Genomic DNA, 19,084 nt, shown 5'->3' with positions numbered 1-19,084 from the left:
GCACTCACCTACCAGGTGCAAGGCCCTTGGGTTTGATCCTCAGCTCCACATATACATAAATAAATAAAATAAAGGTATTGTTTCAACTAAAAGAAAAAAGATGATGAATATCCAAAAATATGTTCGAAGCAGTTGGCTTTGGGGAGTGGCAACAGGAATAAGGAGAAACAGAATAGAAAACATTTATAGTATTTAAAAAAATACTATTTTAAGGGGCTGGGGTTGTGGCTCAGTGGTAGAGCTCTTTCCTGGCATGTGTGAGGCACCAAGATCGATTTTCAGCACCACTTTTAAATTAAAAAAATAAAGGTCCATTGAAAACTAAAATATATATATATTTAAAAATACTATTTTAAAATAGTATTTAAAAACAGCATTTAAAAATATATTTAAATGTATCCTCTAGGAAAAACAGAAATAACATTCTATAATTTTATCTAAATTTTTTTAAAAAAATGAATTAAAAAAACCATATTTTCCCTGCAGAGTCAATAACACCCATGTGAACTTTCTTGTAAACAGTACTGAATATACTCTTTTAACTCTACTCATCTTACCTCTCATTTCCATCATCTGGGTCAAACGTGCCATTGTCCCACATCTATTATTGATGACCACTGAAGGTTGAGATATTCAGACCTTGCCCACTCTGGAAAAAATGGTCAAGTAGTCTGCAGGTGCAGCAACTCAAGGGTTATCTTTTTTCAAGATCTCTCCAGCTTTCTGGGAAACTTTCAAGTCAAGAGATCTCTTTCCACGATTTCTTTTCCTCAGGCTTCTTTTTATTCACACCATAGATCTGTCTTATCCTTGTGGAATCAAACCTGTGGGCTTAAGACATAAATCTAATTACCTACTGTCTTCTCACTGTATTCCTGTGGTAAGCAGGCTCCAGAATGTTTCCCAATGATCACTGTCTTCTGGAACTCAAACCAAACCCCTCCTACACCGAAGAGGATTGAGATGACAGTGTGTGACTTCCGAGACTTGATCATAAAATACTTTGGGGCTTCCATCTTACACATTTTAAGATCATGCATTTTAAGCAAAGACAGGTGTCATACTATGAAGTCAGGCAAGGCATCCTGCCAACAACTAACACTAATTTGACAACCATTTTGGAAGCAGATCCTCCAACCCAAGTCTAGTTTTCTGAGGCCTGCAGCCCTGCTGTCATTGTGACTTCAACTTTGTATGAGATATCAAAGCCAAAATAACCAGCAAGTCACATTTCACAGAAATAATGAGCTAACATTATGGTTGTTTATGCCTCAAAGTGTTTAAGTAAATTTATTGCATAGTAATAGATTAACATAGCCCTAACCACTTATCTTCCTTGCTTCACACTCCCTACAGTCACTGAATAGAGGTAATGGATGCAGAATGCAGCAGATGTCGAGAGGAAAACTCAAAAGACTCACCAACTGAAGCTGAACCAAATATTCAACAGAGACACCAAGAGTCTAGAGACAAAGTGATGTTCACATAATTGCTCCTCAAATACTCTCTAAAAAGTATAAAGGCATAGACTTGATAAAGTGACAGATATAAAAATGAGTTAAAAAATACTCAGATTTGCAATAGCCCCATATTTGGACCAAGAGAGAGCTGGTCCAGTAATTCTATTCTCTGAGTCACCTTGGCAACTGAGGTCAAGAAGTCGTAATTTAGAATTCTCCTTTGAAATGAGAATTATACCTGTATCACTAAGATACTGAACAATTACAATAAGTTTTGAGAAGGGCTATGCTTGACATAGACTTCTTTATTTATTTTAGTTGTTGGTGGATCTTTATTTATTTAGAATCTAATCTAGTGCCTCACACATGCTAGGCAAGTCCTCTACCACTGAGCTACAACCCCAGCCCAACTGACATAGACTTCTTATACCCCTCACATGGTTACTATTTTTCATGACAATTATTATCTTCTACAAATACTGTGTAATTTATTTATCACATACACAATCCATTTATCCCCTCCCCAATAAAAACTCTATGAAAAAAAATTTTTTTCCTGGTTTTACCATTGACAAGTATTGTTCAGAAAGTGTGTTGATATAAGCCATAGTGAAAAACAGTATGGCAATCAAAACATTAAAAGCAGAATTATTATATGACCAAACAATTCTTCTCAAGTATACACACAGGATAATTGAAAGCAGGGACTTAGATCTAAGTTCGTACACTCATATTTAGAGTACCATTATTTGCAACACTCAATATAAGCAGCCCAAGTATTCGTTAATGGATGAATAAACATTATATACAAAAAGAAGAAAAATATTATTCAGCTTTAAAAAGGAAGGAAATTTTGATACACACTAACAAAGACAAATGTTAAGAACACTGTTAAGGGGTTGGGGTTGTGGTTCAGTGGTAGAGTGCCTGCCTGGCATGTGTAAGGCCCTAGGTTCAATCCTCAGCATCACATATAAATACATAATAGAAAGCTCCATTGACAGTGCTGGGGTTGTAGCTCAATCGAAGAGCATTTGCCTAGCATGTGTGAGGCATTGGGTTCGATTCTCAGTACCACATACAAATTAATAAAAGTCCATCAACAACTAAAAAACATTAAAAAAAATCCATCGACAACTAAAAAATATTTTTAAAAAAAGAAAAGAAGAAGAAAAAGAAGAAGAACACTGTTAACTATATATTAAGTTAAGCCAGGACAAATGTGTTATGATTCTTCTAAAATGAGGTTATCTATAATTGTAAAATTCATAGAGACAAAAAGTAAAATGGTGGTTGCCAGGACGGGAGTAAGGCAAAACAAGAAGTCATTGCTAATGAGTACCAAGTTTCTGTTTTGCAAGATGAAAAGAGTTCTGGGAATGAACATCGATGATGAAAGCATAACAGTGTAAATGTACTCAATGCAAATGAACTGTAAAATATAGTTCAGACAGTAAATTCTGTGTTTTACTACAACTTAAAAATAAATATATATACATACATGTATCAAATGAAATATGTAGTTGGTGACTTAAAACTAGGAGAAAGTAATATATTAGACATGAATAAGATAAAAGGATGCGTAGTTTGGAGTTCAAGTGTTTCAAAGTCTTACTTGAGTCTGGGTTTTATTAGGCATGTATATTAAAAATTCAAGGATAAGAGCAGAAATTAAACCAGTGGAGAGAGAAAGGGATAAACCTGCACAATAAAAATAGAAAAAATAGAAAATAAAAAAAATTTTGTCACTAATTCTAATAAATGTAACTACTTATACTCACCCATTAAAATGACAAACAGGATAAAAGGATTAAGCTCAGCAATGTGCTCCTCACAAGAAACCTGAAACAAAGACATAAAGGATTGAAAATCGAAATTCCTGACAAACACAATAACAAAATCTGAAAAGGATTATCATCAGTCAAGAGAACCTGGGCTAAAAGACATTTGCCAGAATAAAGAAGTATGTTTCTCACTGTGGCAGACCGGAATCCTAGTCCTAATTCTTCAACCCTAACAGGGTTATTATACAGTCACATTACTTGCCCGGTAACTATCCCATTTCTAGTTATGCTTTATGGGTGTTAACTGATGTTAAGCTTAGCCACCTGACTGACTTTATTTGGCTAATGAAATACCAGTATATTTGGGAGCAGAGATTTTAAGGGTATCTCCATGATCTGTTCTGTGCTCTGGAAATCCATCCTGGATTGAAAATGCCCTAGTAACCACTGTTCTTTTAAGCCTGAGCCCCAGAAAGAACAAATGCAGGGCAGATATGAATTCTTCCTATGGCTCTGCCACTCAACCAAAACGCAGCCTCGATCTGCTGAATATAGTAAACCAAATAACCTGAATAAGAAAATAAACGCTACCTACGGTATGCTGCTGAGGTTAAGGGTGGATTTTTAAGCAATATTAAACCAAGACAGGAATGGGGGTGTAACTAAGTAGCAGCGCGCTTGCCTAGCATGCGTGAGAGACCCTTGGTTCCTTCACCAGTACCACAAAATAAAACCAAATAAAAAATAAATGAATGCACATAATAAAGGATGCAAGCCATACGATGATGGTGGCAAACCTGGGAAAGATCATCACGGAAAACTTGAAAGCTACATAACGGTCAAGAATTGTGGGGGAGGGGCGGTAAAGGAAACAAAAGGCGGGGAGGGGGGTCAACGTAAAGAAAGGCCCGCTAGAAAATACAGAATTGTATTTCAAACGTACTTGTCAACTATGTCAAAACACAACAGAGAAAACTAGCCCAAGACAGACCAGAACCACTACACATCGAAGTCGCACTTCGCCAGGCTTTCACACCACACCACACCCTTAACCGCAATCACACACAACCACAAACATACACCGTAATCACCAAACATAATAACCACACACCTTCGATAATCATAAACACTCGCTAATTCTCACCACGTTTTTTTCGTCCCAACGACTCTAACCACTCCAACGACCCACAAGTAGTTCCAGCGCACCGCCGCTCCCTCCCACCTCCGCCAGCCCGGCCACTCCCGGCCCCCTCAGGGCCTCCGCCCCGTCAGCCGCCCGCGGCCGGTCCAAACCGGACGGTCGGAGCCCGCCCTCACCTCCCAAGGCGGGCACTCGCAGCTCCACAGACCCGGGACAGCCGGAGGCGCAGCCAGCGCGCGGTTTCTAAGAGACCGAGTGAAGCCCACGCTCAAGCAGGTCAGGGACAAGCTCAGGTGAGCCGAAGGAGCTCTCCGTGACCGCTACGTTCCAAGCAAAACTCCTCCCAGAAGGCCACGCGGTCCAACTCAACTTCCGTCCAGGACGCTGCCCGCGTTTCCAGTGCCCAGGAGGGGTTAGCCAGGTCCGCTGGGAAGGGGCAGTGCAGCGCGCCACGCTGTGGCGAAGTACCAGCGGTGAAACTGCTCTGGATTGGGGGAGTTGCCGGCGCAGTCATTTCGGGTGGGCCCACGCTGGGCCCTGAGAGGAATCGACGTGGACACCTGCTCTGGACTACATTTCCCAGAAGGCCTGGTGGCCTCTCGCTCTTCCCGCGAACTCGAGTGTTTCGTCCAGCCTGGCGGGACCGTTAGATCCGGCGGGACAAGCGCCTCAGGTCCGCTGGGTCAGGAGCTGGAGCCTTGGGGCTGTGCGGGCAGAGCGCACTGGACACGGGAGTTTGTGGGATTGTCTGGATACATTATGACACTACGGCTTTATGTACGGACATGAGATGGCTGGTCGTTGTGAAGTTGCGGCTTTAGTATGACCGTCCCTTAGTGGATGAGACACTGTGTATTAGTATGGGGCTCCTGTCTCCTTTATGACTGTGACTCTAGAACTCTAGCCCCAGGAAACCTTTCTGACGTTAGGTTCTAGCCCGGGACAGCAGTGAACTTGCACAGGATGTCCCATTTTCCTCCGATCGCCATACCCTGTGTGTGGTGGGTAACGACTTTGGGGCTGATAATGACCTCTAATCTAACTAACTAGGGTACTAGGAAAAACCTGCTATCTTAGAGTTACTTTTCTTCTACCATTTCTACCTTTCTCCAGGTGAGCCACCCAAGAAGAAAAGGAAAGAATGCATGATGAATTTCGACAAGTAATATCCAGGGTATAGTAGGGTTTCTTTTATAGTTTCCTTTCTCTGAAAATTCTTGTTTAATAAAAATGTTTCCATGGGGGCTGGGGTTGTGGCTTAGTGGCAGAGCCTAGCAAAAGCGAGGTCCTAGGTTTGATCCTCAGCACCACATAAAAATAAATAAAATAAAGGTATTGTGTGCAACTACAATTAAAAAATAAATATTTAGGAAAAAATAACACCTATAATCCCAGTGACTTGGATCGCAAGTTCGAGGTGCACCTCAACAACTTAGCCAGACCCTGTCTCAAAATTTAAATGAATAAATAAAATTAAAAGAGCTGGGGGTGTAGGTGAATGGTAAAGCACCCTCCCCCTTCAACCACAGTACCTCAAAAACAAAAATGAAAAAGATATATCATTTGAATATAGATCCTTATAATGTCCCCATTGGAGAAAAAGGATGGGCATGCCTGGTATTAGAGCCTAATAAGCCAGGCGGGGTGGGCACACCTGTAATCTCAGCCTCTTAGGGGGCTGCATGAGGCAGGAGGATGGCGAGTTCAAAGTCAGCCTCAGCAATTTAGCAAGGCATTTAGCAACTCAGTGAGACCCTGTCTCTAAATAAAAAAATTTTAAACAAAGGCTAGGGATGTAGTTCAGTGGTTAAGCACCCCTGGGATCAAACCATGGTACCAAAAGAAAAAAAAAAGCCTAATACTCTCGATATACCTAATGTTCACTTCTGCTTGCTGAATTCTTATAATATTTATTATTTTAAAATGAAAGCATGAGCTGGGCATGGTGGCACAGGCCTGTCATCCCAGCGGCCTGGGAGGCTGAGGCAGGAGGATCATGATTTCAAAGCTAGCCTCAGCAATTTAGCAAGGCCATGAGTATATTAGGGAGAACCTATCAAAAAATAAAAAATGCTGGGCATGTAGCTCAGTAGTTAAGCATCACTGCATTCAATCCCTGGTACTATTAAAATAAAAAGTAAATTAAAAGCATGATTATTTTAGAGACTTCAAAAATACAGAATTACAAGAAAAAAATTTGATCACTTAACTTGTATTAATATTTAAATGTGTATTTTTTTTGCCAATGTCAAATTATATTTCATTCATTTTTTTTTCAGTACTGGGGGTTGAATCCAAGTCCTCCTGAGCATAAGGCAAGCAGTGTACCACTGAGGTACATCCCCAGCCCTCATTTACATTTTATAGTATACATTTTCACTACAGAGTGTAGTGGTCTTGGAATATCATTTTTCACAGACATTTCTTTGTATGAAAGAATTGAGGTTTCTACTTTGAATTAACTCAATTGTATCAGACTTTTAGATATTTATACATATACATGCAAGTTTAAATTTGTATTTCCATAGTTGTTAATGAGGTTGATCACTATTCCATATGTTTATATTAGGGTTTGTTTTGTGATATGTTTCTTCAAATTTTCTACATTTTTTCTCTTAGAATAACTTTTATTTATAGTAAGCTTTTATTATATTATATGTCCATACTATTTGGATTGTTCTGTCACTTTAACGTGGTTTTATGAACAGAATTTCTAATTTTAAAAAAGTTGAGTTTATCATTTTTTTTTCCTTTAAGGTTAATGTTTTTTGTATCTTGTTAAGAACTCCTTCCCTGTCCCAGGTTCATATAAATATTCTCCTATATTTATCCTAAAAGCTGTAAGTTTTGCTTTCCCATTTAGATGTTCAATCGATTTTTAACTGACTTTTGTATATGCTGTAAGGATGGGGTCAGATTTTTTTCCCCTTTAATTAATAATTTTCTCAGTACCATGTTTAGGAAAATCCATTGTGTTCTCACTGGTCTGCAAAGATATCTTGTGTCCATATGTATATGGGTGTATTATGAGCTCATTATTCTATTCCATTGGTCTATTTGTACATCCTTGTGCTAATCTTGATTACCTGAGCTCCTCTTAAAAGGTAATCTGTCTTTTCTTCCTCTGGCTGTTTTTAAGGATTTTCTCTCTGTTTTTTGTTTTCTGTAATTTAGTGTAATATATCTAAGTGCATTCTTTTTTATGTATCTGCTTGGAATTTGTAGGCATTTTTAAATTTGTGGATAGGTATCTATTATTAGTACAGAAAAATTCCCAGTCACTGTCTCTTCAGAGATTGCCCCTGCTTCATTTTCTATCCTTTCCTTTCTTTATCAGGTTCTAGTGAAACATAGGTTAGATCTCATTCTTCTCTTTTTGTCTCTTGATCTCTTCTTGGTTTTAAGAGTTGACAATTCCAAAACATAGGTTAGATCTCATTCTTCTCTTTTCGTCTCTTGATCTCTTCTTGGTTTTAAGAGTTGACAATTCAAAGGTGGTACTAATCTTTGTGCAGTGTCATATGCCTGTAATCCCAGTGGCTCAGAAGGCTGAGGCAGGAGGATTGCAAGTTCAAAGCAGCCAACACTCTTTAAGACTCCATCTCAAAATAAAAAAATAAAAAGGGCTGGAGATGTAGCTTAGTGGTAAAGCACCCCTGGGTTCAATCACTGTACCAAAAAGTAAAAATAAAAAAGTGAACAAAAGAAGCTTACCTCATCTCAAGTAGGGTTGGAATGACAGGCAACTAATGTCTTTTATCAAGTGATAGTAAAAACATTTCTAATACTGAAAGTATTAAATACTTTTAATACTTATAACCTTGGAGAACCTACTAAATCCTAAGGCTATCCATTCACCATATGATTCTCTAATCTGAAAATTAAAAGGTAAAAGGGTAGAGAACTCAGAATAGGGACAGTGGTTTTCCAAGGTATCAATTTTGAACACTGAGTGGGTCTACTCAATTTTTAAAATAAGTATATTTGGCATAGATGCAAAGAAAACTAGGGTAAGAATAAGGCTTTCCAAATCTATTCAGCTTAAGTATCTGTTTCCTCTCCTACCAGCCTATAATTACACTCACCTTTTAAAACATTTTTTTAAATCTTTATTGTTGAGAGCCACAGCCAAAGGGGCCCCAGCAAACTTCCAGCTGCCAGCAAACTTCCAGCTGCCGGCTGATGATTGGCTCACAGCAGCCCCAGCAACATCTAGCTGATTGGCTCCTCTGCGGTGATGTTCATTGGGCTGTTTCCCTGCCCTTCAGACTGCCAGCTGATGATTGGCTCACAGCGGCCCCAGCAACATCTAGCTGATTGGCTCCTCCACCGAGCTGCTCATTGGGGGACTTCTTTGGCTCCGCCCACACGACCCAGCCAATCAGCCTCAAGAGCAGGAGGAGTGTGGGAGGTGGTGAGGTTTGTGTGGGGAGGAGAGGCTTGGGGAAGCCGGTGGTGGCAGTTGGGCTCTGAGGGTTTTTTCCTGAGGAGCTGTTTTGTTTGGTGTTTGTAGTTCTAAAAATAAAGTTAGTTTCTTTTGACAAGTGGCTCCTGAATTGTGCCCAGCCAGACTGCTGGCACTTTATTTATTTTTATGTGGTGCTGAGGATCAAACTCAGGGCCTTGCACATGCTAGGCGAGTGCTCTACTGCTGAGCCACAATCCCAGCCCTAAAACTTTTTTTTTTAATTTATTTTTTTAGGTACTAGGGACCAAACTAGGGCCTTGTATATGCTAAATGTATTCTACCACTAAGCCACATCGCCAGCCCTATACTTAACCATTTCTGCAGTGAAAATTATTATTGCCTAATATTAATGGGAATGCATTAGGGAAATAATGTACCATAATAAAAAATGAAATGTAAAAGGAATAAAATGAATTCTGTTTTTGTGAACTCACCTAATATTTAATCAAGGAATATTTGAAACATTCCCAGTAAAATAAGAAAGGGAAAATAACGAATATATACCTTTACAGATATTGTTTAATGTTGTTTAGAGGTATTAACCAAAGCATTTAGACAAGAGAAATTTTTGGTTACATATTAGTAAAGAAGATATGAGATTATCACTTTTTGCAAATAATATACCTATACCTAGAAACCAAAAGTGTTCATAACCAGGACTTTGAAATAAGAAGGATTTACTGGGTTTGGTTACATTTGTAATACTTGAGAGACTGAGGAAGGAGGATCATAAGTTTGAGGCCAGCCTAAGCAATTTAGTAGAACCCTTTCTCAAAATAAAACTTAGAAAGGGCTGGGAATGTAGTTCAGTGGCAGAGCACCCCTGGGTTCAATCCCCAGTACAGGGGAAAAAATAGGAAGAAAGAAAGACTCCATATGAAGCATTTCCTCCCTCATCATTTCTACTCTCAACCCTCCCTATGGGCTAGTTTTTTAATTGTTTTCCTAGATGAAAACCTAAGTAGTTCTATAATCATTTTGATCATTCTTTTTGGTATTCTTTGATAGTTTTCAGTCACAAGAACAGTCTCATTTGATTAATTACAACCACTGGTTCAGCTTAATAATCTTTAAATTTCATGCAAAGCCTCCTGCATACAACTTGATGCTTGCAGTGTGTAAACGGGGACATATAAACCTTCTTCATTTCCTAATCCTGACTTTCTCTTTATCCTGCCCAATAGGCAGTCTTTGAATCCTATGAGATTAGAAAAGGGATGGGCAAGAAGAGATAAGGAGACAGAAAAGACTTTGTTGAAAGACTGGTTTTGTGTTGGTTTCTCTTGTTTTGATGGATATTCAATACTGACTCTTTTTTGTGGGGTACTTTTATGAATTTCTTTGAGAAATCCCTATTGGGAATCTCTGATTTCATTTCCTGTGATGTGGCAGCGTGTCTCCTTGAAATGGCTACTTGGAATACTTGGCATGGACCTTGGTAGTTTGTGATCCCTCCTTTGTGGAGGTCACTTTGTTCCTTCATTGGGTCCAAGAAGAATAGGTACCAATTTTTATGATATATAAACTCCAGAGGGTCCAGCAGAAATTCTCCCCCAAAATCTTACCATTCTACTTTGGAATCTTTAAGTTCCCCTTATTTGGCCTAAAGTGAAGCAACAATACCCTCATTGCTCCTATGGTATGGAAATGTCTGATCTTTTCCAAACAACAATAAATTATTGACACCAGCTTATGTATTACAATTCAGTTCAATTCTTTTTTTAAAATATTTTGAACACACTACCTTTATTTTTATGTGGTGCTGAGCACCGAACCTAATGCCCTGCATGTGCCAGGTGAGTGCTCCACCACTGAGCCACAACCCCGGCCCTCAATTCTTACGCTAACTACCTGGAGTTAATACAAAACCAGAGGTTAAGGAACTTAGTCTCACAGAATTGCCCCTACTTTAGGTGTCTCTAAGGCACTGTACTTCTTTGCAGCCAACCACACAATCTGAGGGGTTCCCATAACCCTTCCTTAAGTTCAAATAATTCACCATAACAACATTTTGGTCAATGATAAACCACATGTCTAATGGGTTTTTACATAAAATTAAATGAAGCAGAAAAGTCTTATTGCCCATTATTTTTACTATACCTTTTTCTGTTTAGATACAAAAATGTTTATCACTATGTTAAAATTGCCTACAATATCCAGAAAAGCAACATGGTATTCAGGTCTATAGCCTAGGAGTAATAGACTACACCATATATCCTAGGTTTGCAGTGGCTATCCCATCTAGGTTTATGCAAATGTACTCTATGATGTTGGCACAATACTGAAATCACCAATGACACAATTCTCAGAATGTATCCTTGTTACTAAGCAATGCATGATTTTACTTTTGATTACAGTTTTATTATAAAGGATGCAACTAAGAAACTGCAAAATGGTAGATATGAATAGTATGAGGTATAGGGAGAGGGGTGTACATTTGAATAGGATCTTAAGGATTTTGCCTAACAAAATGTCTGGAATGAAAGATTTGTTTATTAGTATTTATATTGTGAAAATTTCTGCCACTATAAAATTATAAAGTTAAATAATTTATATTTTTAAGAAACAGTTCTTATAGTAGTCATAAAAGAACTATGTTTTTGGGCTGGGGATGTGGCTCAAGTGGTAGCGCGCTTGCCTGGCATGCGTGCAGCCCGGGTTCAATCCTCACCACCACATACAAACAAAGATGTTGTGTCCACCGAAAACTGAAAAATAAACACTAAAAAAACTCTCTCTCTCTCTCTCTCTCTCTTTAAAAAAAAGAACTATGTTTTCAAGAAATTTAATTTATGCTATTGGCTAAGATAGTGATATTTTAACTTCATATTTAACTAATTGTACTTTTTAAAGTTTCAAGAAATGTTAAAAGACAGGAAAATGGTCATTGTCCCAGTACCCATTCTCCTTGTGGCTACCCTCAACTCTTGCTGTTTCTCTTGGCATTTTTCCTATATTTTTGTGTTATTTTTCTAGTGGCCTCCTGCCAGATTTTCCTATTCAACAGTCCTTATTTCCTGTCCCTGCAATAGAGTTATATCATTGTTTCTTTTTAAATCATCATCATCCATGTGATTAGGACCTTGCAACTATTGTTAATCTAAGCCAAGTCATAAGCTACTAAGACCTTAGATTCTTTCTAGTTTAATTTTCATTTTTCTTAGCATACATTGCCTTGTTTTTTCATTTTCCTGAGCCCATGTACCTGTAACTATTTTTTTTCCAAACCCTCTAGCATTGTTGTCAGTTATCTGTAAATATTTTCCACATGACCAAACATATTTTCCCCTGGAGACCTCCTTCCCTTAAGGGTCTGCTTTCTTTCTCTTCCTGGATGTTATTTTCCAGGGCTGCTACCAGGAACTTGCCTTTTACAATTATATTGGGAATTCATACATGGTTCTCATTGTTAGTTTTCCTGATTCTAAATATAATACCATTTCTTTTTCCTGTGTACTTCCTAGTTTTAATGGAGCACAGACCACTAGTTTCCTAAGAGTTATATCAGAGATAATATCATTCCCTGCAGTTCTAGAATTGTTTTGATTTAATCTTCACATTGGCTTAGTGACTTGACTGGTTATAGATTTCTGAGCCAGAATTTGTTTTTTTTTTCTAATAGTAGTGAAAGAATTGCTTTGTTCTCTTCTAATTTCAAACAGTGCTCTTGAGAATTCCATTGCCATTCTGATCCCTGAAAAATTTTTGTGATCCATGTTTTCTTCCTGGAAGCTTTTTAGAAACTTCTGTTTTCCCCCGATATCCTGAAATTTTACTCTAACATGTACTGTTTTTGAAAGTCCATCACATTTTTCCCTCTTGGAACTTAAAGAAAAAGGAAAGAGGGGAAGGCACTTACTAATTGAGCTGGTTGCTTTTTAATTCATATCACTGGGAAAGTCCGCCATGGTTGTCCATTTCTAGGAGATAAGATTCCAGCCTCTTCCATTGCTCTATCTCTTCCTGCAGAGCCTTTTACTACCTCCACTATCATTTCTCCTGAGTAGTTTGTTTATTGTTTCAGGGGTCAATGATGTTCACAGATGTGTCCATAGACTTACTTCTCTCAGGAGGAATGGGAATGCCTGGACTCTGTTCAGATGAACTTAGATAAAGAAGTGATGTTGGAGGGGCTGGGGATGTGGCTCAAGCGGTAACGTGCTTGCCTGGCATGCGCAGGGCACTGGGTTCAATCCTCTGCACCACATAAAATAAAGATGTTGTGTCCACCGAAAACCTGAAAAATATTAAAAAATTCTCTCTCTCTCTCTCTCTCTCTCTCTCCTCTCTTTCTCTCCTCTCTTTAAAAAAAAAGAAGTGATGTTGAATTTCAGAAACCTGGTTTCAGTGGGTGAGAATAACTACCCCACCCCCAAATTCATAATCCATCCTTGGGCAAATGAATATTTCACTTCAGGTAACCTGCTGAATTTATGCTCTGTGTTCCCCAAGGAATGGTTTGAGTTGGAATGGAATGGAAGAATTGAAAATGGGCAGCTCCAATGGGCTGTGGCTGAAGCTTTATCTTCTCCATCTTCCTCTGGTCCTTCCTGTAGTGACATCTCTTCCTTGACCACCAAGGGACTAGATCTGTTTCCTGGGACATCCACAGGATAACCATGTCCCATATCTTTTCTTGTGAGCAGCACTTTCCAATTCTAAGCCAGCTGTGATCTCCTTATTGGAACAAGGAAAAGAGTCCTGGATGATTGACAGAAAGCTGACCAGAGGTGAGATGATAAGACAGGAACAGGGCCATAGAGGGCAAAACCTCCCCTCTGCTATGTGAGCTCTCATGCTTTTTTTCTCTTATACTTTCTCCCCAATCCATGAGAGTAAATACCTTTCTTTATTTCCAAAACAGTTATCTTTTTATATTTAAAATTTTTTTCTTCTTAAGATATGCTGTATTTCAAATTCTATAATAGAAGAATCTTTTGGAAAATACATGTGTAAATGTGTGTATATTTTATTTTTCTTTCTTGTACTGGTTTTCATTTTATCTATTTTCTAATTAACTTCTTTGAACAGCTTGTCCTGAGTTTAATAGTTCATTCTTTCATTTAAAAAAGTAGAGAGCACCTTTCTTTTTTTAAAATATTTTTTAGTTGTCATGGACCTTTATTTTATTTATTTATATGCATTGCTGAGAATCAAACCCAGTGCCTCATACATGCTAGGCAAATGCTCTACCACTGAGCCACCACCCCAGCCCCACCTTTCTTACTTTAAAAAAAATTCAAGTATTAACCACCCCTAGAGACAAGAATAGAATATAATTAGCACCTCAGAATCCCTCTATAATTTGTTAGACCAACTCACAGAACTCATGACAGCACTCTTCTTTGTTTTAGTTGTTGATGGACCTTTATTTTATTCATTTATTTATATGTAGTGTTGAAAAATCATACCTAGTACTTCACACATATGAGGCAAATACTGTACCCCAGCCTGTGACAGCACTGTTCTTATGATTACTGTTTTATATAAAGATACAGAAGAACAGCTAAATGATATATAGGGCAAGGTCTGGGGGGTGAGTAAGAATAACTACCAAGGTCTGGGCGGGGGCGGGGGCGGTTCTAGGCACAGGAGATTCTATCTTCATGGAATAAAAGTATGCCACCCTCCTGGTCACCAACTAGGAAATTCTCCCAAGCCTCATCATGAGTTTTTTATTGGAGTTTCATTACATAGCTATGACTAATTAACTCCCTGGCTACATGATTGAATTCAATTTCCAATCATTCTTAGTGGTCAGGTGTTGGGCTAGGGCTGAAAGTTCCAACCATCTAATCACGGACTTGTCTTTCTTGGCAAATTCCTCCCTTGAAATTATTTGTGGACCTATCATGAATCACATAATTTTTATAAACTCAAATATAATCAAAAGGGATTTATAAGTAATGAATGTCACTCTTACCTGGTAATTCCAAGGCGGTTTGAAGCTCTGAGCTAAGAACCCAGAACAAAACCCAGGTATTTTCTTTACTGGTTTTTATCATAATGCAAATTGGCTGGGCACCATAGCTGACACCTATAATCCCAGTGACTCAAGAGAGTGAGGCAGGAGGATCACAAGTTTGAGGCTAGCTTCAGCAATTTAGTGAGACTGTCTCAAAATAAATAGCCTGTAGAGAGGCTAGGGTTGTGGCTCAGTGGTAGATCACTTGCCTTGCATGTGTGAGACCCTGGATTCAATCCTCAGCACCACATAAAAAATAAATGAATAAAGGTATTGTATCCATCTACAAATAAAAATATTTTTAAAAAGATAGGCTGGAGATGTAGTTCAATGGTAAAGCACCTCTGGGTTAAATCGCCAATACCAAAAACAAAACAAAACAAAAAACCCAAGTGTGTATAATTTATGTTAATCCTTTGTTTTTAATTCAGAACCCATTCCCATAGCTATATGTGATGTTCCTGAGTCCATATTATCTTTTGTTCCATTTTCTGATTTCCTATGAGTGAAGAGAAGTATAATCATCTTTCTGTTGTGGAATAGGAGAGGGGATCTTGTAGTCTCTAATAAACTAATAAAATCCTTCATTTCATGCCTTAGCTTTCAGTATTTTCTGTTCACCTCATTGTGTGAAGTGGCAGATGCTTTCAATTCTTCATCTATAGAGAACTGCACCCTGAGTCAGTATTATGGAAATAATCCATTGTAGGCTTAGAATTTGATTATTGTGTACAGAGTCACTTATTACTCATCCATTGGCTTTTTAGCTTCCAAGTTTTATTTGCTGCTGCCTCTTTTCCAGTATCCTTTGTCTTAGTGGAGTTTTTCTTGACCTTTGTTAAACTTTTACTATAGATTCATGAGTAAGCAATGATAAACTCTATATATACAATCTGCCAATTTTTAAACAAATTATGCCCCTTTTAAATTAAAATAGTATGGTCAACCTTCATTATTCACAGTTTCCATATTGCAAATTCACTTACTCAAAATCAATACAGAGCTCTCATGGTCATATACAGAGTGGCAAAAAAATTAAGTCTTCCAATACATATTTATTCCAATTGATATTTTAAAAGGCCCTGCTCTGACTTCTTATTTTAACTCTCATATTATAAAAATAATCCTTTGCACATTTTCTTTCTGTTGGTGAATTCACTGTTTAAAGTGGCAGGCAAGTACTTGGGGTGTAACCCTGTGGTAAAGAGCCTGGTTAGCATGTGCAAGGCCCTGGGTTCAAACCCAAGTACTGCACAAACAAATAAAATGCCCCTTAAGCATAGTGCTGTGTCATCTAATGTTCCTAAATGCAAGAGGTAGAAGCATTTGCCTAGCATGTGTGAAGCACTGGGTTCCATTCTCTGCACCATATATAAATAAATAAAATGAAGGTCCACTGACAACTAAAAAATATTAAGAAAACAAAGATGGTTGATGTGCCTTAAGGAGAAAATCTCTGTGTTAGAGAAGCATGGTATAAAGTAAGCACTCAGTATTGATAGCAATTATTATGGAAGAATGTCATGGCAAATGGGCAAATGAAGTGGCTTGTAGACATCAAAGTAATGCTGGTTCCACTATCTCAAACCAAATACATGCCCCTTTTCTTCCAGCTCCCCAGATGGTCATTGGCCAAATTTAGGTAATTACTTCTTGGAACCCTTCTTCTAATTATTGTACTCTAGACCAGCATGAGTTATAGTACTGTTGGTCATGCATTCAGCAGTAATCAACAAAAGTGTCTTTAAATAGAAGTATATGTAAAACAAGATTATACATGCTCAACAGATGAAAGCAACAGTTCAGTATTGTATAATTCACTTTTTATGATGAGTTTAAAGAACATAATTACTATGAATAATGAGTTGCTCATATGGGTTTTTTAAAACTTCCAAGAATAGTACATATAAAAATCATTTATTGCCTCAGTAATTCAATAAATTATTTATTCAGCTTCTTATATTTTAGGCATTTTGCCAAAACATACAGTGTTGAGTATCATATCCATTGGTAAAAATAATTGACACTTTTGACTTCACTGGACCTTATGCAGATATATATATATATATATATATATATATATATATATATATATATATATCATTTAAAATAAGTGCTATTAAAGAAAAAGCAGAATAAACTAAGGCCTAATATCTGTAAGACATAATTTTAGATCAGGTATGACCTCACTAAAGAGATGCTACTTGAGCAGAGGCCTAAAGGGTAAGCAGCAATTAACAGCCAGTGATGATATGGAGGGTGCAGGATGCTAGACAAAGAGAAAACCCCAAGTAGTTTTAGATTTTTGGTAGGACAAGGCTAGACAAAATATCATTCCAGGTGCTGAATGGATTAGATCACTAGAACATAATGGGGAGACTTAGGAGATCCCTATAGTGATTTAAGAAAGGTGATGCTGGTCTAGAAGACTCAAAAATTTTGTCGGAACATAAAACTGGAGCTCACCTTCTCATATGTTGACATGGTATTCCGCTCCTCACAGAGTATATTTCATCTTCTCTTACTCTCTTTAGTCACTGCTATGAATTAAGGATCCATTCTTCCTTTTAAGGTCAACATGCCTGAATTCCAAGGGAAATTATTTCCAGTGAAACTGCAATTCATATTGTGTCCTATCTATAGATGAGATTTGCCTGTCTCCTATTCCTGACAGTTTCATTCAGCATCTTAGACTTGTTACAAACTGTCTTCCCAATGTGAATTCACCAACAGTATACTTCTTCATATTTATTGATCCCCCACACCTGCATTTGTACATTTCAACCCATTTATCCTAATAGCCCTTTCATTTAGGTCTGAAAATTATCTACAATTTATAAAACAAAGTATGGTACTCTGCATTTGTGACCATATGTTTATATATGCGTAGGTATGATTAAAATCACTACAGTATGGAGGATAGCCCTGATCATTGTGTATTGAAGGTGATTCTGATCACAGCAAAATTTGAGGAAGCCATCTGCTTCCCTAATCACCTCCTCAGCTTCTATTATTATCTGACCTTAGTGTTTGTGCTTTTCTGTGTTTTACAAATTGCTTAGCCATATTTGAGAACCATATAAGCATCTTTGCTGGGTGTTATTTTCAATTTAATCTTCCCTTTTTTAATATTTATTTTTTAGTTTTAGGTGGACACAATATCTTTATTTTATTTTTATGTGGTGCCGAGAATCAAACCTCAAACATATTAGGTGAACGTGCTACCACTTGAGCCACATCCCCAGCCCCTCCCCCTTTTTTTTTTAAAGAAATTTAACTTCTGAATAGAATGAATATATGTACGTTTTTATTTTCTTTCAGATCTAGAATCAGTATGACCAAAATATTATCTCTAAAAAAGAAACATTTCAGTCAGGTAATACTTTACCATGAAGATATGCCTCCATTTATTCATCCGACTTTTCTTATTCCACATCAAAAAACTATTAGCAAAGAGAAGCCCTGTGAATCTGTGATATGTGGGAAGACTTTTAATCAGAACTCAGAATTTATTCAACATCAGAGAAAAATGTATGAATGTAAGGAGTGTGGGAAATCCTTCAGTCGTGGCTCACTTGTTACTCAACATCAGAAGATTCACATTGGTGAAAAACCATATGAGTGAAGGAATATGGAAAAGCCTTTAATTATTGCTCAAATCTTAATGATCATCAGAGAACTCACACTAGTGAGAAACCTTATGAATGTAAAGTATGTGGGAAAGCCTTTACAAAAAGTTCACAATTTTTCCCTCATCTGAGAATTCATACTGGTGAGAAACCTTATGAGTGTAAGGAGTGTGGGAAGGCCTTTTCTCAACACTTAAGACTTATTCAGCATCACAGAATGCACACTGGTGAGAAACCTTACGAGTGTAAGGAATGAGGAAAGTGTTGAGGCCTTCAGCAGCGCCTCAACACTTACTAACCATCACAGAATCATGCTGGTGAGAAGTTCTATGCATGTAAAGAATGTGGAAAGGCCTTTATTCAGAGCTCAGAATTTATTCAACATCAGACAATCCATACAGATGAAAAACTATGTGAATATAACAAGTGTGGAAAGGCCTTTAATAAAGGCTCAAACCTTACTAGACATCAGAGAATTCACACTAGTGAGAACCTTATGATTGTAAGGAATGTGGAAAGGCTTTTGTTAGTCACTCAGACCTTATTCGCCATGAGGGAATTCATACTGGGTAAATGATAAGAAAGTAAGACCCTTTTGTGAACATTTATTTTTTAAAAAACATGTAATGAAAATAAA

General features: G+C 37.7%; 2 protein-coding genes across 12 annotated transcripts in view; both read right to left on the bottom strand.

Annotated features, from left to right (window-relative positions):
- The window catches only part of ZNF568 (zinc finger protein 568), a 68,696-nt gene extending 63,493 nt beyond the window's left edge, over positions 1-5,203 (bottom strand). For 3 of the 11 annotated variants that reach the window (XM_081273241.1, XM_081273242.1, XM_081273243.1), the window contains exons 1-3: positions 4,562-5,203; positions 3,242-3,302; positions 558-831 (exon numbers count right to left, since the gene is read on the bottom strand). In XM_081273241.1, the coding sequence (XP_081129367.1) occupies positions 558-591 (34 nt within the window). In that variant the 5' untranslated portion in view covers positions 592-831; positions 3,242-3,302; positions 4,562-5,203. Of the gene's footprint in view, positions 1-557; positions 832-3,241; positions 3,303-4,355; positions 4,541-4,561 lie in introns of those variants that run through there. The other 8 variants (XM_081273247.1, XM_081273250.1, XM_081273245.1 and 5 more) reach the window with 8 other exon arrangements.
- A 7,919-nt stretch (positions 5,204-13,122) lies between these two features.
- ZNF793 (zinc finger protein 793) overlaps positions 13,123-19,084 on the bottom strand; it is a 28,921-nt gene continuing 22,959 nt past the window's right edge. Inside the window, exon 5 of the mRNA XM_081273317.1 lies at positions 13,123-13,530. Coding sequence (XP_081129443.1) covers positions 13,262-13,530 — 269 coding nt within the window. The 3' untranslated portion in view covers positions 13,123-13,261. The remainder of the gene's footprint in view (positions 13,531-19,084) is intronic.

Source organism: Spermophilus citellus, assembly GCF_964194105.1.
Source record: "Spermophilus citellus genome assembly, chromosome: 18".
Lineage (NCBI taxonomy): Eukaryota > Metazoa > Chordata > Mammalia > Rodentia > Sciuridae > Spermophilus > Spermophilus citellus.
Note: the sequence above shows the minus strand (reverse complement) of the source record. Positions and strands in the feature narration are given on the sequence as shown.